Below are 24,900 nucleotides of genomic sequence, written 5' to 3'. Positions count from 1 at the left end.
TCATCCATATTCCAGACCTGTACCGAAATTGCTTAGCAGTGCATATAGTGCATTTCATTGTCACACAGATCAGTTCACCTACCCCCCCAATAGGAATATAGACACATTAAATGCAGTTTTGCATGACGTACAGTCAGTATGACTATATCATAGGGAATAAATGCCTGATTTTGATGATGGTTATGATTTTGATGAGTGGCCCGTGAGCTCTATCTGTCTTTATGTGTGTGTATGTGATGTGAGAACAGAATATGAGAAGAATTGGGCATCCAAGACGACATCAAATATTACTTCTTAAAAACAAAACAATGACATGTTTTCCAAAGCACAGTCTGATTTAAGCGTTTAAAAAATACGAAACAAATGAAATGTCAATCATCCAGACACCTCTATTGTAGAACACTATACCCTCTCCGTGTAAACCGCTGAGAATGTACGATTATTACTATTCGTGCTACAACTCGCCACGGACTCGGATCTCAATAGCTTCCTATATGAGTCAGACCCCTTGCGTCACACTCAGTTCACAGGAAAACAATCTCAGCTGCCCGTATTCTCCTTGCTTCCTCTGTTACGTGTACATTCGAAGGAATGGATGAATATGTCGATGACAAAATATCATCATTAATAAGAGAGATTAAACACAAAAGAATGCTGTTGTGGACAGGTTATAAGCTTTCCTGTAGCTCAGTGGTTAGAGCATGCTGCTGGCACCGCCCCACGGGTTCGATCCCAGGGGATTGCGCATCGTCAGAAACAAATGTATACTACAATGCACTTTGGATAAAAGTTTCTGCCAAATGCATAAATGTAAATACACCAGAGATTAAGCTATTACAAATCTACCATAGCCTACAAAAAAAGCCATTGTTATGCAGTTTCGTCACCATTTCATATGCGTTTTTTCCCTCTACTAGTTCATTTCCAATAGTCCATTTATTAATAATATCAAATGTTAATTATTTTATAAAAGTGATTATACATAATCCCCGTAGTTATATAGAGTTATATAGAGGGGATATATTAGCTTAGTTTTTGACAGATTTACATCTCTTTCCGGTCAATCACCAGTCTTCATTTCACATGCAGCTGAACTTTACTCGAGTTGTCGAGCCACTCCCTAAACAACACACCTGATAATACTGACTGCCGCTGATCCGCCATCATCCCCACATTAAACCTGCGGGACAAACCGAAACTGCCATTAACAACTCTCAAAGTCATTCATTAATCTCTCCAAAGGGACCTTTCTGTGGACGAGAACTTTCGGTCGGTGTTTAGTCGCTGGGAGGGATTCATTTAACAAGAAGAGGAAAACTTAACCACGGTATTTTAAAGTCTCATCCCTCCATTTTGAATCTGACTGGAATTTCGGGAGTTTGGTAAGTTGCGGGTGTTTCTTTTGGCTGGTTTTTAGCTGAGTTTAACCTTATACACACAGGTGTATTTACCTCAGAATCGGTTCGTGAGGTTTATTTTGTGTCCGTGTGTTAAATCTGTACAAGGTTTGTGGCTACATTGTTAGCGCATTTTCTAACTTCATTGGATGTTTGGAATATTTGTCTGGGGTTTACCGTTTCACTAAATAAATAAAGAAACAAACAACTCTTGTGGACAAAGTCAACTCCGTTTATTCGCCCTTTAACTGTTTCAGTAGGTTGTGAAAGCGCGATGTCGGATAAGCCGTTTGGAGTATTCAAACTGTCCTGGAAAGTTTAGAGGGAATGCTACAGCTAGCAGTTAGCCGTACGGGTCACATAAGCAAATGTGTTTGATCGTATTCCAGAAAAGCGTTTAATCGACACAGGACGGGAACATGTTGACGCATATTTTGATGTACTTTAGTTTGTAACTTTTTAAAAAATTGCTATGATCATGAAAGTATGTGAGAAAGTAAAATGCACGTATTGAGTTGAGGGCTCCGCCTAAACCACAAGCCAGGATCAACAACAGTTCAGGCCTTTCCTGGGAGCTCAGCCTTATAATAACACGGAAGGCAGTGTGTAGTCTTAACGCAACAAGAAATGATTAATTGTGAAACCATTTCTTATATTTTAACCCGTTTTAATATTAGCCATGTATACCTTAATGTGATGTGTGTGTATTGTTTTTTTATTACATTTCCCTATTAAGATGGGAATAAATAAACATACGATGCAATGCATGACACATTTACATTTAGTCATTTTACATCCTCTTTTATCCAAAGCGACTTACAGATGAGGAAACATTGGAAGCAATTATAACAACATAGGCAACAAAATACATAAGTGTATCAAAACGAGTCTATTGAAGCCTAGCACAGTACACAAAGCTACACATGATTATGTATGATATCTAATATATGTATTAATGTGTAAAATTTCTTTAATATAAAACAGGGTTTGTTACAAAATAAACATGCAGTTTTGTAGAAGTTTATGGGCTTTTGTCTCATATAATTTTTTCCCTTAAAAGGTTTCATTTGGAATGTGATGGCCATGAAGCTTTTGCCTCGCCCCCTTTGTCTGCTTTCCCTGACCTATATAGAAAACAATGTACATTTAGACCAGCAATCTAGTACTGACCGGCTCTTGAAACAACAGCGAAACCCCCGGGGTAGCTTGATTATCCCTGTCCTTCAGCGCAGGATGGCTGATCAATAAAGCTGCGGTCACTGTTTGAATGGAAAATAGCAAAGTGTGCGACAGAATTACTATTGGTTAGCAGCGTTTACGTCATCAGCGGCTTAAAACTACATGCGTTGAAGCCTGTAAAATTGATAGGCTGTCCTGTGGCAGAGAAATTGAAGCCTAATGTGTCGTCATGACATTTGATTGAAAAAAGACACAACAGCCCCAGGCCTCTTGTTTGTCCCTGTCTCACCACCGCTCTTAATCCATTGATCGCTGTTTTCTCTCCTCAGAAACTCTGAGAAACATGACAAGCATTAATACAGCAAACATCAACTTCAAATGGGATCCCAAGAGCCTGGAGATCCGCACACTGGCTGTGGAAAGACTGTTGGAGCCCCTGGTCACACAGGTTAGCAAACTTTTATATCGCTCTTGTTTCCTTCTCACCGGTGCTGTACTAGAAAACCGTTCAATCTCTTGCTTTGTTACATTTGTGTGTCTTGGAAGACGCTTTTATTCGAAGCAACTTCGAGCTACACATTTGATCATTTTGTGTGTTCCCTATGAATTGAACCCACAACCTATTGTGCTGCGCTACCAGTTGAGCTGCAGGAACATTTGGGAATGGACCAAAGCCAAATCATTTACTGAAATTCTCTTCATATTTAGGTAACCACACTTGTGAACTCCAGCAACAAAGGCCCATCCAACAAGAAAAAGGGGCGCTCCAAGAAGGCTCATGTTCTGGCAGCTTCTGTGGAAACGGCAACTCTGAACTTTCTGGAGAAAGGAGAGAAGATCGCTAAAGAGAGCCAGTTCCTAAAAGAGGAGCTGACTGCTGCGGTGGAAGATGTCCGCAAGCAAGGTACATAAAGAGAAGGGTATTAACTGTACGATAAGAGTTCAGAAATAGCTCTGAAACTAGAACGAGGAACTTTCGAATATCATAATTTAAATAATGCCTTCAATCTGTGGTATAATTTCCTCTTTTCATTATCTGGCTGTGCTTATCTGAATGTGTGGATGGTTTTTTATTTTATTTAAGGGCTTTGCTTGTGTTATCAGAGCTGTAACTATCGCGTAATGGAGTGTGTACTTCCCCCAAGACTGTTGTCCTGTATATCCCTGTATATCTTCAATCTCATGTAGTTAATTCTCATTACAGAACATTGCTGGTATCTCAGTCATGTCTCTTAATGCAGAGAGGATAGCGAAGGCAGGTTAATAGAAGGGTTTATCCTTGTCAAATGCACTTCTCATTTCTCTGTGTCTTGTTTGCTATGCACTTTTATTATGTAATATTCGAACATTAATGTGCAGTCACTGACTTTATTTGTGACTTTTGTTTGAATAAGACACAAAGGCCTCATTGTATTGGCACACGTTAGGAAGCCTTCAGTGATGGCATTGCCAGGTAGAGTTTTAGTCACCTGTTACTAACCAACACCAGGTATGTGTTTGTGCTCCCTGTGCTACAGAGGCATTGTTGGAATCATTAGTGAACAGCTTGCCTTGACTTGCTGGGGCGATCCATCAAGATATTTTTATTTTCGCTCGGTTGCCAAGAATGAGAAAAGTGGAAAACAACTTGCATATGTATATGGAGTCTGCCAGTTGTCAAAGGTGGTGTCAGATGCAGATAAGGCAACACTTGTGTACAGATGGAGTCTGTTACCTCCTGTCATCATGTGATGGAAATAACTATATAGCTTCGTCATTAAGTGTTCTTATCTAAAGTGGGCTTTCTGACTTAGATTGCCCCTCCTTTGGAATTAGTCTGGCATTTCACAGTTCAGAGATGCAGCGTGCACTGCAGACTCAACCTACTTATCACTTGTTAGAATAACATCTTTGTCAGTTTCAGACTCTACATTTAAACTCTATGTTTATTGGCTTAGTTTGTGCTGTAAAATCTGTCAGGCGCCGGCCAATAGCCTGCTGTGATGCAGAGGGTTGTCACATCGGTTTTGGAATGCTGTCATTGGCTGCAGAATCCAGACGCTGTTGCTCGCTTGTGCCGGGGACTGTCAGCTATGCAGTTTCGCTCAGCCATGCGTGTTTCGACTGATAATGCCGCCATTGAGTGGGGTTAAAGCTTCCCTAGATTGAAAAGAGATGCCTTTCACCCAACTGTGGTTTACCAGCTGTTCTGAAAGCAGAAGAGGTGTCGGGCAAATGTAATCATTGCATAATGCACATTAAAACCCACTGATTCTTTTCAACAATTTCTTGCTTTGCAGTTGTCTGCTGCTTGTATACGTGCAACATTACCATTTCTCTTGGGTGGAATGTGTCTTATTTACTGTAGCAGTCGAAATGGGTTTCTTCACACCTTCCAATAGGACAGATGAAGGATGCTGGGAATGATCATGTTATCTGCCCTCCCTCCAAGAAGATCTGGTTGCTTATTCTGCCTTCCTCAGATGTCCACTTTAAACATTTCATCATGAGCCTCTGTGGACCTCTCGTAAGCGCTACTTTAGGACTGATAGATGCAAGTTTATTATGTGTGCTCTGATCACTATCAGCCCTGTAAAAATGTTTTTCCCTCAGGGGGAATGACAGTCCCAGAATTCCAAGCTCCTGAGGTTTTTGTATGGTCTGTTGTGGGCCGTTTCTATTTTTAAGGGATGGGTAAAATTAACCAGGAACTGCTTTTCAGTTTGATGAGGGCACAATAAACCAGAAAATCAATTTTTTTTTATAATTTTGTGGCACTGACATCCTGTTTCCTAAAGAATTGCTCTGCACATTATTTCAAAACATCATAGAAATAAGTCACTAACATATAGCTACCAATCCACCTTCTTGAGCCCGGAAACTCGGGAATATGCTCAAACTAAATTTACCTTGGTAAAATCCAAAACCGGCTTCATGATACAGGCCCTTGGCCTCCCCATTTTTATCTACAAAGATCCACAGGAATGTGTTCAGTTCATTTAGCGACTCTAAAGCAAACCAAGACCATATCGAATGGGATTTGTTGTTTGTCTGGCTTCATTTTTATATTTTGATTGTTAATGTTTCCCCCCCTCAAAGGAGCTGTTAAAATGTTCTGCTTTGTTGCATTAAAGAGATTTAAAGAGGGAGGGAAAAGCAGTAGCGCATAAGCCGAATGGGATGCGAAGTGATGACAGCCTTCTGCAGCTACATCAGATAAGACTGCAGTGTTATCCCAGGGACTCGACCTTCACTGAAGAACCTGGCTTTGTGCGCTAGCGTGTGTCAGCGAACCCTGACTGTGAAGAGACATGAAGCGAGTCTTTTCTTTCATCAGGAAAGGCACTGTGTTTCTCTGCCCCTTACTTTCTCCTCGTCTTGCTCACAAAATGACATCCTAATGCAATTAACCTGTCACCCTCCAGCCACTGGTATGTATCCTTGACCGTGCACACTCGCTGCCAAAGTGATTAGCTCTGTGTTTCACTGTGTAGTTAAGAACGCATGTCTGTGCTTTGTGAGGGTCCACAGAGTGGCTGAATCAGACTTGCCGGCAGAATTGTTGGTTTGACTTTCACAGCTCCCTATGTAACTCTTTTGTAATAGAGTATTATTGATGTTTTCCCCTGTTGGTCTCAGTGTTTACTCTGCACTGTGTGGCCAGGCTACGACATCAAAAGTCTGCGGCCTCCCTTGTTTGGAGGATAAAGAGTTACAATTCTGGAGCTCCTGCACAGCATGAAATTGATGTTTACCAGCTACTCTTCATACTGCTATAGTATTCATGTTGTTGTGCAGACAGGATCTGAAATGACATTTTTGGAGAGTAATACTGTTCTGATGTTTCAATTTGATTCCGATTCACAAGACTCGATTCGATATCAGAGTCAATGATTTACGATTTAATACAAATCGAATAAAGTTTCTAGAAAAGATCAGTAAATATCACAATACAATGGTGAATTAAAAAAAGAAAATGAAGAGCCACAAACCTGTATATGAAACGTTTAACACACTTGGGTATGTTGAAACGGAACGGGTTATTGTACATTTGCAGTATAATAAAAAATTCACAAAATTAGCTGTAAAGAGGGGCTGCAATTTTTTTATGTGAAGGTGATGTTAAATTAGATGACACATCTGCATCCTCTATTTTAATTAAGCAATAAATCCATTTCAATAAATGAACGATATGCTCCGTTGTTACATCAACCCGTTGTAAAAGGAAAATTGACATCTAGTGGAGAGTAGTAGCAATAACATTAATTAACATGAATGTTCAGTGCTTGCATGCATAAGAAAAATGATTCACAGCTTTTGGGAATCTATGTTGAATCGGATGTTTTTAAATAACTTAATAGATTTTGGGCCCAGCCCTACTCTATTCCAAAAAACGTCTCTATGACATTATATAGACAGTTACATGCCGCTGGTAAGGAACTCTGATATACTTGGGCTAGTTGTTTTTTATTTGTTCATTTTGCACCCTTGCATGCAAGTGACCGTGGTCCTAGTCTTCAGCATTTTAAAGGGCTGCTTTGAACGTAATTGCATCTTCAGATGTTTAGATATCTGTTGTGTTGACTGATGCATTTGGAAGTCATAGTTGTCCTAGTCCTTATGCCATTAGGTTAGGAAAAGTTATAATTTGTAATGGGATTTCGCATGCCATTTTTCCAGGAGAATCCATGAAGTTGGCATCAGGGGAGTTCGCGGAGGATCCTTGTTCTTCAGTGAAAAGAGGCAACATGGTGCGTGCTGCTCGTGCCCTTCTCTCTGCTGTCACTCATCTGCTTGTGTTGGCTGATATGGCTGACGTATACCAACTCCTGCTCCAGCTCAAACTGGTGAGACCTACATAACATTCTTTTTTTTAATTTGAAGGTTAGTTTACACTGTAATGAAAATCCAGATCTCTGAAAAGGACAACCCTAAAAAAAAATTTTCTCACCCTCAAGTTGTTCCTAATCTCAAAACCTTTCTTAGTTTTGAGGAACACAGAGAATGATATTTGCAAGAGTGCTTGTAACCAAACAGTTCTCAGCCACCATTCACTCCCATAGTCAAAATGAAAATGGTAGTCAAAAGTGCCTCAGAGCAGTTTGCTTTCCAACATTCTTCATAAACAATTTTGTCCTACTATGATAGTTAACGGTGGCCAAGAACCGTTTGGTTAAAAGCATTCTTCCAAATATATCTTTCTGTCTTCATTAAACAAAGAAGTTTATGCAGATCTGTAAAAACCTGAGGGTGAGTAAATGAAGACTTGATTTGGTGAACAGTTCCTTTATCTTGCATGACTTCTGCTAAAGACTTGTAATAGTAGTTTGTGCAATATATATTCTACATTTTCTGAAGTTGTGTGATAGGTTTGTGTAATGATCTGGCCAAAGTCATAATTCGCTGATAATGGTCCTCTCCATCGTAGTTCTCAGATGCCATTTGCAACATGTTATCTACTGCGTCACGTTTGGTTGGGGCACATGCAATAACCATCAGCATTTTCATTTTTTGGTAAACGATTTCATTTTGTATGTTCAGTCAAGATGTGACTCGAGGGCTTATGTGGAAATGTAGAGGGAATGTATCAAGCAATTTCCGGGTGCTGGCCCTCCATCTCTTTTTGAAGTGGCTCATCTCATACCAACTAGTACACATTCTCTGGCAGAATATCTGCCCAGTCTTTTCAAAAGCAAGTAACACTGGTTGGAACAAAAGTTTTAAGGCTAAATATTGGACGGACTGTTCTGGGGGTTTAAGTGGTGTTAACGTTTAGGTTCAAAGTTGGCCGATATCAGGGTTATTTAAAACCTTCATATCTTGCTCGAGCACTTCAGACCGAGTCTATAGAGTTCTTTTTATAACCCCCTTCATTATCTCTAACCCTCCTCAGTCTCTGGATCTTCGTAGAAGCTGAATGGGCTACCACAGAAAACTGGCTTTGGTCAAGTGGAGGTTTTACAGAAAGAGGCCTGAGTGTAGTTCATTTTACCCCTTTGATGATCTGCACTGGTTTTGGTGCTTTCATTGACCTCTGGTTTACATTACACTGCGTTCACGCAGTGCAGATTGGGCATAACGTAGGTGTGGGCTCACTTTGCAAGAATGCCATTCAAAGCGGGCTTGGAACAGATGCGTTTCATATTTTTCAAATTGCGTCCATATCGCAGCCTGTTGCGATTAGCGAATCGCAACGTCTCACATCGCGATGGCGATTAATTTCAATGAATCGCTCAGCCCTATCTTCAACTTCCTCCTACTGTGATCGTATGCATTGCAGACCCAGTTTTAGTGTTGTGCATTTTATATGGACGGCTTTATATATATTAACCAGCTGCCTTTTAACTGCTGTGAGTAGTTGGGTTGGGTTTTACGCATGTTGTGAGCATTGCTGTAGCCTGGACTTTATGGGACACGTAAGCCTGGGTTTTATATTAAATTTGTTTGCGTTCAGTCGATGGGTTGCTGCTACAAACTAAATTACAGTCGCCTTCTCTTCCTGAAAGCAACAAGCTATTGAATCACACTCCGTGTAGTCCTTGATATGGTGTAGAGAGGTCCTGTCACGTTTGTGCACAAAACGATTTCCCTACATTGGCAGTCATGTTGAAAGCATTGCTCCCCTCTGTGAGATTTCATTGGAAACGTATGATACTGACATGAGTGGATTTCCGTTTTTGTTACGATTAGGTTTTTATGCCAGTGCTTTTCGGTTGATGCAAGTCATGATGGACGTTTGTGCAAGTGGGAGTAGAAGCTTTCTTGTGGAAGAGTAGGCGCTGTTTTTTTCCCCCATCAAATAGTTTTGAGAGCTTTGCTTCAATGAACAAATAAGGGTTTTAAGTATGCTTGTGTAACCATGAAACATTTCTCTTCTTTGATTATGACTAATGCATTTGCTGAATGAATTCGAACAAATGTTGATTAAAATGAAATTAATTATAGTTCAAGTTCAGGATTAAATTAATTTTTTAGTTTTGTGCAGTCACGCCCATCACAATTGGATGGCAGGTTTTCTAGCTCAACAATTACATTTCGCTTGTCTTGGTGCAGTCATTTCATATTGATACGCACATTTAGTGACTAGTTATTGCTTTATTATATAGAAAGAACTTGTTTCTTTGATACGTGAGCTGTCAACAAGAAATTAGTTCATTTTGGAAACCCCCCCAACACACACACTTACCACACACTTTTTTTTAAAGTTAAATTAAAAAAGTCTAGTCTTGTTCAATGTAAAAATTAATTAATTCTTGCTCACATGTATTTCTCATTGATTTCATCATTCTCATTAATACATTTATATGATCAGCACATTTTAATTTGTCTTTTATCCACATATAATCATTGATCAGCGCACATGGATAAAAAATGCGTGAATGAAACGCGAGAACTGTTGGGGACTGCACTGGCCATCTTTCTAACATTACCAACGTTTAACCGGAGCAAATGAAAGTGGATGAAGTCATGGACATGCATAGTGCGCTATGGTAAACGGGGACAGTCAAACATGCATCACATGGGCGAACTGTTGCGGAGACTTTTGTTTTAGCAAAGAACAAAGCAAACAAAACTGTTAAGAAATATATGATTGTTCAGTTTAACTGTCACTCCAAATTAATATCGCTTATTGATTACCCAACAGTACTGTCAGCAGTAGCCTCATTGATGGCACGCATTCGAACTTCTTGCAGCATGTGTGAGCTGTGTATGACATCACAGAACTGCAACTTTTCCGTAATCTTGAATTGCTTTCGTGAGACTTGGAAATCTCACGTGGATAGTCCGCATCGATCCAGGAAGTCAAATATACATATCTAATAGGGAAAATCGTCTGACTTTTATTGAGAATAATATTTAAAGTTTTAAAATAACATTTTTTACGATATTTTAGGTCCTCACAGAAGGCCTAGAGGGCCCTGAAGGTTCACTACTGACACAGTTTTAAAAAACAAGTTTCCAACCCATTATTAAAGTATGTATTTCCACACGATTCCACATTTGTGGAATGATTTGCCCGCTGCTACAAGATCAGCAGATTCTGTAGCCGTCTTTTAGAATCAGGCTGAAAACACATCTCTTCATTCAGCAAAAATTCAATAATAAATTTTTAAATTACTATTAAAGCATACATGTTTTTTAGGGTTCTGTGTGGTGAAAGAAAAATATGCTTTAGCCTACATATGTCAACTCATTGAGTGTGCAGACGTGTGAAACCAGGTGTAAATGCCCTCGCAAATGTTTTCAAGAAAAAAAAAATTCAAATCAATCCGGCAAACCACTTGACAAAACTGGACAGTGTAATTCATCTGATTGTTGATGCCACATTTGTCAGGGTTTTACTCCTGTGCGTCACTGGCAGCCTTGCTCAAGCTCAAGTTTGTTGTTTGAAATGTAGACGTGCAACAATCGCGCTACACCGTAGCGAAATGAAGCTCAGTAAAGCTAATAGCCCTGCCGCCTTTTAGACTTAACGTAAAAATATGAATGTGAAATATAAATATTTGTATTTTGCACTGGTGTAGCAGATCGGATGTATATTTGTTTTGCTAAAAGACATTTTTGTGGCCAAGTGCCCTCTTTGGATATTAATCCTGGCTGGTGGAAAGCAAATGAAGCGTGCTTCCTGAGGATTTATGCATTCCCAGACATCCGTGCCATCTAAAAGGGTGTTTTCTGCTGTGGGTCTAACTGTCAATGGGCTCCAGACTGTCCCCACTTCACGTAAACATGTTACTTTATTAAACAAAAAATAGCCAAGCTTTGGATTGAGCTAGGCCTGCTACCTTTATTTGATGACGACAATTTCTGACGGAAATAAACTTTGCCGTATCTTCTATTTTCGTTTCCTGGTCCTGTTATTCCGGGATTCTTGCTCTTCAAAATTGCCTATCCACTGTCACTTGTCTCGATTAATGAAATGTGTCAGAATGTCCGTTGTAAATTTTTCCTAGTCGTTTTTGACAACGTGTAATGACGCTGCTGCTCTCCTGCTCCATGTATTGATTGTAACTGTCTCTGGGTACAATAGTGTCCTTGTAGGGCAAGGTTTTTGGGAAAAGGTGGCATGTCTAATTATTGGGCGTGTCTGTTATAGTTCCGCACTGGGTTTGCTCCCTGCATCTTTTGATTTCTTTTTTTCTTTAATTGTTTTTCATGCTTACCCAACAGGTGGAGGAGAACCTGTTGAAGGTGCGTAACGCTGGCACCGAGCAGGACCTGGGGATCCAGTACAAAGCTCTGAAACCGGAGGTGGACAAACTGAACATGATGGCAGCCAAGAGGCAGCAGGTACTAGCAGTTCTCTTGACCTGAAGAGAATTTTTGTTTGAGGATGTACTGTCAGCCAATAGCATGGCGTTTTACGTACCACTAGTTAAAGATGATGTGTTTAAGCATGAACAATCTCCTTAATACCGTTTTGGGAGCGGATAATAGAACTGGATTGTTGCAGCTAGACTGACAAAATCCATTTAAATGTTAAGAGAATTGGGTCTTTAGGCTTATCAAGTTAAGCAGTAGTCAGCAGTGATGGATTTTTGGGATGAATTTTCCAGGTGAACTCGCTGACTAATGGGATGAACGTTGACTATCTTTTGAGTGAGATTATAGTTTCTTCACAATGCTAATTATTTATCGGTTCAAATGTGAAGTGTATCTGTTCATTTGATATCTATTCAGTGTGATTTCGCATCTCATGCTACACTGGGCCCTTCCAAGTTTATAATTTCTTAAATTATTCTGTAGACGCTTTGGCCCTACTTCCGAAGTGCAAATTGCTTGGGGATTAAATCAGCCTTTTCTGCATCTCCTCTATGGAATGAGGCACAACTCGTCAGCGATGACCATCATTTTAACTTCTTGCATATGTTACCTGCTTTATGGGACAGTTTTAACTTTTAGTTGATCAATGGGTTTACATTATGTAAGGGTGATTGTGACGCGCTTCATTGATCTATTGGTGAATATCGCGCGCAACTTGAATACAAATCGTCCCATAAAAATCCCCCAAATCCCCACTAGGCTATATATGAACGAGTCAAATTTGGGTGGGTGGGTAATAACACACTTTTCTAGTGTGTGACAAACTCTGAACATATTTTATAACACATTGATCTGATTATCTGCATGTTTTGACCCTTTGGGGGTTGCTTCAATTACCTTATGACAGGCCTGTATCACCTCTGAACTCTCCTCTTCGTATGACAGGAGCTCAAGGACGTTCATCACAAAGATCAAATGGCAGCGGCCCGTGGCATCCTGCAGAGGAACATTCCCATGCTGTACACAGCCTCACGTGCCTGCCTGCAGCACCCTGACGTAGCGGCCTACAAGGCCAACCGGGACCTCATCTACAAGCAGCTGCAGCATGCTGTTTCCGGCATATCCAACGCGGCCCAGGCTACCAGCAGCGAGGACTCCAGCTTCTCCCACTCTCAAGGTAGAGGAGAGCTGGCTGACGCCCTCAACAACTTTGATGTAAGTCAATGAGCCTGCATTGGATGTCACAAGTTGGATCAGTTTCTCTAATTTAGACCGAAATAGCAGTCTAATAAGTGAGTGGAGAATTGGCATTCCACATCACTGCAAGGGCTAAACTGAGAAGCTGCTTCCCTGTAATTGAAGCGAATTAAGTTTGTAAGCATTGTCATTTAGTGAACAGATTTTAGGTGGTGCGGTGATTGCTTTAGGACAGACTTGTATGCAATAACTGTAGAATGGCATTGTTTAGACTTTAGTGTATGTGGAAAGCTTACACTTAAATGCAGTGGTGGATTTCTACAGAGAACTGCTCGATTTAGGTCCGGAAATGTGTCAAATTAAATATTAATGGGAAAGGTTGAAATGAGGCATTGTGAAATATACAATCCCTAGTAGACCTGAGGCATTGAAACGCAACTGCTGCTGTAATGGCTGAATCATTAATTCATCATCGGGGTCTGAACTTTTAGTAACAGTAAATGTTTGGAAATTCATACACAAGTTAAATATGTAGGCACCAGATATGATTGCCACCAGAATGGTCAGACTAAAGAGAGCCATTTTAGAAGTTCTCAGTCTGTGGTTGGGGTTATAGAATATAATTATTTTATTTTTTGTAGACTGCGATATAGGCGATCATATTGTAAGTAGGATTGAACTCCTACTGATGCTGGCTTTATCAACAAAAGAGTGCAAGAGCAGAGAGGTGTTGACATCCTGCGTGTGATTGAGCTGTGTAGAGGAGATGCTAATCCTGGACTGAATCAGATTACGTTTGTTTGTCTAAACAAAGCCGAGCTACTGACCTCAGAGTTTAAACTTGTGTTGCTATTAGGGAACTGACGCTTATCCCAATTTTTTTCCCCAAATATATTTTGAGGTCGCACAGGTTAAATGTAGGGAGCATATGCGACTAAAATGGTGGCAATTTCAAGCCCAGCACTCCCATCACGCCAAGGTGTGGATATTGTGTTCTCGCGAGACCAATCTGATCTCCCCTAGTTGCTATAGGTTCAGTCATGTCACTACCGTGGTGTTATGACCTTAACACCCAAAAAATTATGGTAATAGTTTGCAAGGAATAAATAATTTATTTGATGATGACTAGTGCTGATGAACTCCGATCAGAGCCTCTAAATTTAATTTGAGGTTAACGGTAGCATTAGATCATTAGCTATCCTTCATTTATTCGTGTCTTGGTCTGTTCTGGAATAGGATGCGAACCATTAGTCGGTTTTGGTCTGTTGCATTCTCAACATTTTAAACAATCAGTTAGTGAATTTATGTATTCAAATGATATGCATGAACAGTAATATTTTCATAGAGGTCTTATAAAAGGAGAAAAAGTAGATTATAATGGCACCTGTACTGTTCTTTTGCACTTGAGTGTCCAGACACATTCCCTTTTTAGATGTGTTCGTGTCGAGAACAAGTAACCCTTTTGCTTTTGTAATTTTGACCGAACCAGGTGCATCTAATGTAGGGTTGAAATGTAACGTTACTCTTTACATTTGCCAAAACAAATTCCAGTAGATTCAGACTAGTGGTTTGCATATGGAGTTTTTTCAGTGTTTGATTTAATGTAAAAACAAATCTACATTTATGCTTTTAGTAGGCATTATCACTCAAAGCCACTGACAATGTAATTTTTTTTATGTGTTGTAACCGTAACACAGTCGAGATGTGATGTAGTAGAACCCATTATCATTTTGTATTTCTACACTGGATGCGGCGTGGCGCAACGCGGCAATCCCATTAGAACAAGCTTCGTGTCGCATCGTGCCACGTCTGGTGTAGACTGTGTAACAGACCCTAAACTAGGAACATGAACACTTATGTGGATAGACACAGTCGGCCTGCCCACAGACTATTCGTGACAATGATGCATATTGGAAAATTTGCGCTAGCCGAATACCAGAATGCATTGGATTTGCCAGGTTTGTGGAATCGGGTCTACTAAAGAATTCAAGAATTTGATGCGGAAATGTGGATTGAGGCAGTGGTGTAAGTGAGCTGCTGGTATCTTTGTGAAAGCTTGCCGCCATATTTTATGTACTAATAAATGTACATTCTCTGTAGCATACAGCCCTGATCTAATAAATGCTTGATACAGCCCGAGGAGTGTTTACAGGCTGCACTTGATGTGCAAAATACACAATTTTTATTTGCTGCTTTGAAATTGATGCTTTGTCATTAAATAATAATGAGGGAAGGCTTTAGAGATTACCACAGTACTTCATTTAATCTTTAACATCCTTAATTAGAGCCTGTCTTTTAGTTTTGCTTATAGCAACGGCACCCTTTTGAGAGAGGGTGTATGGGAGACGTTTATCCAGGCAAAACCGTTCTTAATTATACGTGTAAACAAAGTCAATGTTTCAGACGCATCTGCCTGTTAAATTTGCAGCAAATCAGGCACCGTAGGTACTCGTCTCTTGTGGCGAGTGGGTTTGCTCATCAGGTTCCCTGTGCCTCGATTATCTGTTGAATGATTTAGCACACAGCGGTGTCAGGGCTGGTGTCGCCCCGCTAAAGAGAGCGCGACAAATCAAATCGAACCCTGTCACTCTGTTGTCTGGCCATTGATGTTTTCTTTTTGCAAGCGTGAGCTCTCATCCTCAATCTGGGGCCCATTAATTATTGAAGTAATAGCTTCATGTCATGTTTCTGGGGTTTTGTGCTCCCTTTGATTTTCCAAAACTGTCTCGGGTTATTTGGCTCAGGGAGTTCAGGGGCCCCTTCAGAAAGCCGTGATCTTCAAAATCAGCTTTGTCTCTGGGGCTCGCATGCTTTCGTCTCGTATTTTGCTTTCTCACCCTCTCGAAGTAAAGCCACCTGGCTTTTCATCATCTTCCCACTTGACTGCGAATAAATCTGGATGTTATAGATTAATGTAGAATTCATTAGTCATAGGGAGCTGTAGGTGTAGCAGCGTGAGTCAGTCGATCTCGCGCTTTCCCTCCCCTCCACCCAGCTCTCGTTCCCTTTTACATGCCGCAATTATCCTCCGTCATTCTACAACAATGAACCGACGCTCTCTTTTCTGCCTTTAACCCGAGCCCTGATAAACTGTCACGTTTGTCGATTGACTTATCAAGACCATCTTTCCCCTTTTGTTTATGTGCATGGTTAGATTACACTGCATCTAGCTGTATTGTAGTACGCCGTTCTCTTGTCCTTTCCTTTGAGATTAAACCCATTAGGAAGTGACAATTTAATCATACAAAGCCAGACCGCTGAATGGTTTCAAAGCTCGCAACAAAATTAAATTTTATAGATTCCTTTTTATTGTTACATATGGTTTTTTGTCCCTCGTACTTAGTTTTATCAAAATGTATTGGAGAGGAGCAATAAATCTCAAGTGATTTAACTGAATTAGGGGGTTTCAGAACGATGCCTTCGCAGCAACCTAAGGCTAATGATGTAACATAATGGTTAATTGTAAGTGAAGCAAATGTTCTCTTTTTTTCTCTTTATTTAATCAATACCAGGCACAAAGCATGCCAAGATTTTTCTCAGCCGCAGGCGGGCCACAGCTCTATCCATACCTGTGCTCGCTAGAATTATCGGCACCCTCAGACCTCCATTATATTGATTGTGCTGTTCTATGTGATTGGCCCAGTTTTCACTCTTGACCTTGCATGCTGCTTTTTTGGAGAGTTTTAAAAGCATGCGTAGAGCTCATCTCGCCAGATCGATCTGCGCGCAGCTGAATTATTACCTTTTTAGCAATATCCAGTGATGATAAAAACTGTTATAGTCATCTTTTAGACATTTTCAATTGGCGAATATCAACCTTGCATTGCCTCAAATCACAGTCACACTTTAAAACTTTTCCGTCCTGCAAATGTTCCCAGTTTCTTTATTTTTTACATGAAAACTATGGATGCACCGATCCTTTGACATTGGAAGCCTATATACAGTATCTAAATATTAATATAAAATTCCCTAAGACTGAAACAAAAGGCAAAAAGTGGACAAATGGATTTATTTTAAAGCATTCACTGTAGAAAACAAGGTCACCATTAGTTTTCTTTTTCCTTCTGAAAATCATGTACTTCAAAGGTTAAAGAATCGTTAACTAATGTAAACTTTTCTGCAATATTTTTTATTTCATAAACAAATTAGATGTTCTTTCAAAGCAACCCAGAAAAACTTAAACAGGTCCAAAGACTTGACAGTCTGATTCAAACAATATACTCTTTTCCTATAATTTACACTCATAAATACTGCATCTACATACTGTACCTACATCAGCAAGGTTTTGCCAATAGCCAATCATTTTGCATCGCTAATCAAAACACTACAACAATAGTTAAATAAGACATGCCTTGCATGCCCTCCGTTTGTTTTGCTCGTATGGGCTTCGTCTTGCAGTTGATAAACACAAGATGGTGTCTTGCGTTGCCAGTTTGTTGATTAACCTTGTGAATGACTTAATGAAAAAAAGCATCTTACACTCACAAACACTAGATTCATGTAGTTAAGCACAACTGCTTCACTTGTGCACTTGTTTAATGTAGGCTTGTGGGATATGTTAAACAAACACACCCAATAGTAAACGATATAAATCTAAATGAGGGCTTGCATTTGTTTGTAGTGCTGCAGGCTCGGCATTGACAAGGCAGTTAACAGTTGTTTAAATAGTACAGTTATAATTTACAGAGGTGATACAGGCTGGTGATAAAACTGCTCTATTCTTAGTAGTAGTGTTTTCAAAAAGCCAGACACCCTTACAAAGGAGAGGCGTCCTCTGCCCAGCCCAGATGGCATCTGTGTAAATAGCAGCAAAAAATGTGTGTGTGTGTGTTATGTGAGAGATATGCTTGGATCCTCGGATCATGCGCATCTTTTAATTTCCTGTTGACCGTGCAGAAACTTCAGCACGCATGCACATTTTCTCCACATCACTTCTTGCTGCTTAATTTGAAGCTGAAGCAACTTTTGCAGAGAGGAAGAGAGAAGCTTGTTGCCATGCCAACATGACACGCGAGCAAAAGAGGTCAGATGAGACGAGGCTAATAAACTCGGAGTCTAACAACTGAATTGTTGAATATTTTACTGCTTATATGACATCAGACAGACAGGCTCTTCACATTGCTGAGGATTGATTCTCTCTGCTGCTAGCTGTGCAGGCCATCTTTTTCTTGGCCTACTATTGGTTTTCTGGCATGTCAACGGCTTCTCATTCGTTTTAATTGCACCCGACGCTGACAAGTTTAGTCTCCAAAACGACAATGCCTTGTCCCTAAATGAATGTACCTCGCAGAATTGCACAGCAGAGGAACTAGGGATATCCAAAACGTCATCCCGGCTTGAACAGGAAAAATAGCAGTGCTTTATATGCACGACTGCATTTTATTGCCCCGGGCTGAACTCTGATAGCTGTGGCGTTTAGGGTTAGTTGCTTCCTTAAAGATTCTCTTGTACAAACGGCAGTGTTTGCCAATGCTCTTCACTTATGTACAGATCGTGTAAAACAGCTTAAGCCGGCCGTCTGATGCATATTGCACACTGATGGACTATTTTATATGGAGATATTCGTTGTTTTGTTTGAAGCTCTAGTATCAGTTAAACTAGATTTTTTTTAACTGGTAGTACCAGTTAAACTAGATCAATGATTTACATAAATGGAACAAAAATCAAGTTGAACTGCATATTTCTTCTTTTTGACCTCAGTGGATAGTTAAAATGGCTTTTAAGAGACTGCCCGTTACACAGCTCATTTTAAAATGCAGCTTAGGTGCACAGGCGAGTTAATGCGGTCTGTGATTGAGCAAACCCGTTGGCTTCAAATTGCATCAGGGTCACAGACCATCATCTTAGAACTTGTGAATTATTGATTTGTCCAGTTAATATCATAGTCTATGCCTCTGTGTAAGGAGATACAGATTCCACGTTTGATTAAGCATGTTTCTCATGCAGCTCATAGTGATGACCATGTATCTGTCAAACTCTTAAAGTTGAACATTTGGTATGAGAAGGTGTAATTCGCACTGTACCATGGCAGTTTTGCAGCATCCACCCTCCACCCTATCGCCTCACTCTCTACTGGTATCTATCCCAGTAATTCACACTTTCCCTTTGCAAAGAAATGCTGAATGGCATCATCCGAGTACATGAATGTGCTTCATCTTCCTGTCTGTTTTCCTTTTTTCATGTTTTGCTTATACATGTTTTTTTCTTTCTCCCCCTACAGAAGCAGATCATCGTGGACCCTCTGAGCTTCAGTGAGGAGAGGTTCCGCCCCTCCCTGGAGGAGCGTCTGGAGAGCATTATAAGTGGCGCCGCCCTCATGGCCGACTCATCTTGCACGCGTGATGACCGCCGCGAGCGCATCGTGGCCGAGTGTAATTCTGTGCGCCAGGCCCTCCAGGACCTGCTCTCCGAGTACATGGGCAATGTAGGTGCACTTAAATTTTTTGTTTTCCTGTAATAGTCACCAGCTTACAGGTTCCCGAATGCAACAGTGTATACTCACCTGCTACCTTAGACAGGCGTTGTCCTGCGGCGAGTTTTATTTGGGGGGGAAGCGCACACATCACGTTCTCTGGTTGGTGTTTTCTAAAGACCTCCAGGTTCATCACAATTTGTCTGTGCTGACTGGCTTTTGAGCAGAGGAGTTCAGTGCACACAAGCTCCCTGCTGGGCTACTGATCTGTGCATTGTATTGTTTGACTTTGTTTGCTCGCCAACATTGTTTTTTGTGTCCTCTACATTTTGCTTGTTTTTATTGTAGCCTATCTGTTTTTTTATCCTGCAGTTGCATTCATTTTGTTTCAATGCCAGGCATGATTAGTTATGAAAAACATCATTTGAAAGGAAGTGTTTTGCATGAAGCTCAGTGGGTGATAGGATGGGTTTGTGGTTCATTGGGTAAATCAAGTATTTACAGGGTTGTTCATCTGTGATTGCTGCAGTTATTGAAAAATTGGGCTGAATTTAGGAAAATTTGACATTTTTCTTTTGCCCAACTGGCATGAAGCGTACTAAAATTGGTAGTATTCAATTGAACAATGGAATACATTTTGAGGTGTCAATTGAAAATGTACTGAACACCGTGTCTTCGCTCACCGCAAATTTGTGATTTCTTAGAATCATCTACATTTTTGGGGTTTTCTTGGCACAATGTAAGGTATGCGATTGATGTTCACAATTAAATGAATACATAATGCCTTTCCAGTATTTAACCAATTGACAAATAAATGTAACTACATATGGAGTTACATTTATTTAAGTTCTGGAGGAGCTGGATAATGTTATCAAACCAATCAGAGCGGAGTAGACCCTATATAAAGCCTGCCGTAATCTCTGTACCATGGCAGTTTTGCAGCATCCATCCTCCACCCTATCGCCTCACTCTCTACTGATATCTATCCCAGTTTGAAGGGGGGATTACTCTGGGTCCGCGCCAAAATTTAGACAGCACACCAAATAAGCTTTATCTTAACTCGTGAATTAATAAATGAACATTAACAATGCAATTACCACACGCAATAATTCAACGTACGAGTGATCAATGTGTACTTTCACTGTGTTTGTATGTCTGTCTGTGTTAGCCATCGCTTTCCTCTAGCTTCATTCACGTCTTGTGGAATTGCTTCCCTGTTTCTGGATTATCCAGCATTTTCCTCTTTCCCCGTGTAATCCGTTCTACCTTTTTGTTGGGATGAACTACAAACCTTTCTTTCAAGGTATTTGGGGACAGTTCCATCCACAAGTGAGGAAAATCTGAAGATCGTTGTAAATATTGTGTAGATATATAGACAAGCTCCCTCGGTTCCTTCCCATAATGTCTATGCCACAAAGTGTAATGCGCCATGTATTGTGTGGTATCTTAACATAGTGTGCCACATCACAGAAGATGTTTTGGGGATGGAGAACTTCTTACAGGTGTCACTGACTATTTGTGTCATTCTTACTAAACATCATGCAGCAGCAGGTCCCCGGCACTGTCTGAGAGCACGGCGGTGTTCTCGGCAACACGAGCTGACACGCTCCAGATGTCTCATCGCAGGTTCAGCATAAAACACTACGATTCTGAGCAGCGCCTCTGTCATTATCGTCCATTTTTAAAATGGCTCTCTGATAACATCTAGCGAGCAGTTTGGCGTGGATAAGGCATTAGCATTCAATAAAGTAAAATTACACATTCGATTTCTAGTGCCGTTTCAAGTGATCTTCGAAGAGTGCTCATGCCAGGAATTGAAAAATCATACTAGATTGATTCCAGCCATGAAGGTAATCGCTAATGTGCAGCTATCTGGGTAATAAGCTAGTTTTTCTGTATTACAGTGACTGCATGAGACACGCTAACAAAATTGGATAAGACCCTAGAGAGCCACTTCTTATGAGACCCTAGAAGAGCCTTATGTATAGAATTATTTATGCGTTCTGATGTCTCTTCACTGATAATGACATGGAGCCTTGTGTCTCCGTGGAGACGTTTGTCTTTTCTAATGCATATGGGTGCTGCTCGTGAGATGTACATTACCGTCGGCACTTTAATTCTTACCCTTGGTGCTGCAGGTTTATTTTAGCCACAGAATCATCCAAGCAGTGCCCGGCCTGTTTTCTACTTGACTAGGCCTTTGCCTCGTGTCTGGCCCAACACACACAGCGTTGCTCCTCAGTCTTGATGCACAGCTAACATGACAAGGTGCTGGGTGCTCATTCGCTCTGACAGGAGGAATAGATGAGGAACATGATATGTCCATTTTCCATCCTTTTTTTGCTTCGCCGGCTCCGGAGCGTGTCCTTCTGGAGCATCCAGATGTTTTGGCCAGCAATACTTATTATATATGGCGTAATCTACTTTTTTGGCACTGTATCATTTTTTGTGTTTTATAGGAACAGCTAGATGTGTAATAAATTGGCAAAGGACTATAAAGAATACATGGTGCTGATAGCTTGCTGTTTTTTTGTCCTGAGAGTGGAAATAATGTTTGGATAAAAGACAAGAACAGGTGTTTTTTAAAGTGCGTAATGTTTGATAGCGATTAAGCTTAAAAGCATATTTAAGAACAGAAGTAAATGCTTAAAAATATATTTTAGTGTGGAAAGGTTACAAACCGTTGAGAAAAACCGAACTGACATTTGTGTTTTTGCTGATCCTTTTATCCCTAGCGACGTTCGTTTAAGTTATACATCTGATCAAAATGTTCCATGGGTCCGCGGTATAATAAATAGTTTGTAAAGCGGTGTAATAGCACTTGATTTGACAGTCATCAGAATGCATTGTATTTCACTTTCCAGATGAGAGGTTTGGCAATGTATGTATATTTTAGTCATTCTCCCAAATCAGCTGCCTAAAGCCGACTTCAATATTCTTTAAATTAAATAAGAGGTCTTGGGAGGTTAATCTGGAAATTGAGCTCTGTAGCTGTAGCCTTGCAAAAAAACTGGTGCAAACTGTCATTTTATTTGATACAGTGTAAAAATGACAGGTTCTTCGTAGAACCATATGGGGTTCTTCACATTTCCACACCGGTGGAACCCTCAGGGGAAACTCAAGGCACAGCTTCACGAAGGAACTCTTATTAAAATGGTCGGAGACCTCCTTGGGTGCTTCAAGGCACTATTTTACAGGTCATCCTATTTTTTTTGTATACCACTGTAGTGTATCGTTCTGCTGGATTGCCATTCACAATATTTTAATAAGCAGAAATAATAAAACCAAATACAAAGCAAACCGTTTATTGATAAACAACAATAATTTTAATTGAATAAATATTCACTGAATGGTCAATATTGTATATTTCAATTCTATATTCATGAAATCACATGTATAATTAATATTGTGTTGATAAATTTTTTATAAATTAGATATTTTTATCTTAACAAAACCGTAACAAAGTTTACTTGACTAGGTATAAATCATGAAAAACTTTAGGTACTTTGAAAATGTTAAATAAATTTTTTTTATTCAAATTCATCACAATATAAATTAATATAAATACTAATATTTACATGGTACATTTGGCATAATTGATAACTTGAGACAGCTGAAGCTTGATACTCTTCTTCTGAATGTCCAGCAAAAAAGTAGTCCCTCATAGCAAGGCCTACCCCCGTGGTAATGTTGTAATATGCCAGCAAGCAAATCCTTCCAAGAAAAGCACAATGCACACAATGGTAATAAGACATGGAGATAAAAAAAGAGGGATTTAGATAACATCTCACAAAACATTATATTTATTCATTTCGAACATCACACATTGGTTTACAATGCCTGGTATTTTATTCACTGCTTTGGTCTGTTGGTAAGGAGTACAATATTTATAGCAATAACTGTAATTGACAATAAAAAAATTAGTTAATTTTCACACATGTAAATATAACAAATAACATAATAATAAACTCTATAATGTGCAATATCTTTATACATATTTAAAATTTTTGCTGCTCAACTGGAAAATATTGAAACTTCTGAGGAAAAAGTTAAAGAACTGAACATGATCAAATAAGTAAGTAAATTACAGACAATTGATGTAGCATGGGTTGGGAAACCATTTAACACAAACAACAATTAGTTGATGAAAAATAAAGCACTACATTTAACTAAATGTAAACACACAATAGCTTAATGTGACAGTCATTGTTTATTTTGCACTACCATTTACCCCCAAAAGCTTCATTATATTCGTTTGCATCTCCGCTAAAACAAGTGCTTTCTACACTATGTACTTAATAAACAGTCAAACTGCAAAAAACAGGTGTATTCTGAAACGTCTGATCATATGGTTGTGTATAAATACTATATAGTTGGCACATACATATATTTATGATTTCACTCACCTGTTATGGGATGTCACACAGAGAGGTTGTTGCGTTGAGGAAAGAGCTGTTATTTTGAAACAATTCCCGACTGTCGCATGAGTGCAACGTAGAAGAGCACTCGTCGGCTACTGCAGCCGCCTCGTACCACAGACAGATGTTTGATCCCAGACCGATCGGCGTATGACATTCAAGTACATTGACAGCTATTTGTGAACGGACTGCTCCGTATGCTTTTGAAATGCTTTTCAAATGCTGTATGCTTCATTTTGTTATACGGTGATCCGTCTGCGCAGAATGTAACTGCAAGACTGCGCTATAAACACCGTGAGTAGGAAAGCAGTACTTTGTTTGAATGGAAGCACAACAGCGTTTACATTTTCTCGACAGATTTCAGTGACGAGTCTACGTGTAGAAAACAATTTGTGGTCAACAATTATTATAATCTTAATAGCAAGAAATAGAAAATAATTAATTGTGACATCTCAAGCTTGCTGAGAATTTAATAACTTTTAGCCTTTTCTAATCATCACAGTTTTGTGACCTGAATTTAAGAGGTTTGATTTATCTTTGAGTAGAAACGGTGCATGTAGGCAGAACGCGAAGACACGCGTTGAATTATAATAGACTGCTGCCTCCTATTTTAGCTGATGCTTTCAGAAGCTTTTTCAGACGCTTCAAAAATAGATCACAATTAATGGCCGATTAGTGGCGAGATTGATCCGGCCTTCGTTACTGGGAAAAACATGTAATTGTTACAGCCAACCTTAAACCTAGTGCCTGGTCTTTCCTGCAACTCAAACTCCGTCGATTGAGGTTTCGACTTAAAAGTCTAACCCAGACTGATTAGTCGAATGATTAACAATGCAGAGCACAGCTAAATAAACAAGACTCTCCACTTTGCTGAGCACGAGCTCATGGGTTTGAGTGTTGCGGTTCAAGCTCGGATTTAACTATACTATCCTCTTGTGACTACTTCACGCGACATTTCTGCGGCATTTTATTAATACATTGCAGACCTTCTGACTTCTCCTGTAGAGGTGATTGTACACAAGGAGAGCTGGCAGTAATAAGGTTTGACATGTCA

The 24,900-nt window shown here is 39.9% G+C and overlaps 1 protein-coding gene across 2 annotated transcripts in view; it reads left to right on the top strand.

Moving 5' to 3' along the window:
• Window positions 1-1,046: 1,046 nt before the first annotated feature.
• The window catches only part of ctnna1 (catenin (cadherin-associated protein), alpha 1), an 80,231-nt gene continuing 56,377 nt past the window's right edge, over window positions 1,047-24,900 (top strand). The window contains exons 1-7 of one of the 2 annotated variants that reach the window (XM_079479600.1): window positions 1,047-1,382; window positions 2,906-3,024; window positions 3,285-3,480; window positions 7,236-7,402; window positions 11,727-11,846; window positions 12,765-13,034; window positions 19,237-19,440. In XM_079479600.1, the coding sequence (XP_079335726.1) occupies window positions 2,920-3,024; window positions 3,285-3,480; window positions 7,236-7,402; window positions 11,727-11,846; window positions 12,765-13,034; window positions 19,237-19,440 (1,062 nt within the window). In that variant the 5' untranslated portion in view covers window positions 1,047-1,382; window positions 2,906-2,919. The remainder of the gene's footprint in view (window positions 1,383-2,905; window positions 3,025-3,284; window positions 3,481-7,235; window positions 7,403-11,726; window positions 11,847-12,764; window positions 13,035-19,236; window positions 19,441-24,900) is intronic. The other variant, XM_079479601.1, reaches the window with a different exon arrangement.

Source organism: Barbatula barbatula, assembly GCF_947034865.1.
Source record: "Barbatula barbatula genome assembly, chromosome: 18".
Lineage (NCBI taxonomy): Eukaryota > Metazoa > Chordata > Actinopteri > Cypriniformes > Nemacheilidae > Barbatula > Barbatula barbatula.
The sequence above is the reverse complement of the archived record's forward strand: the minus strand, read 5'-3'. Positions and strand labels throughout refer to the sequence as shown.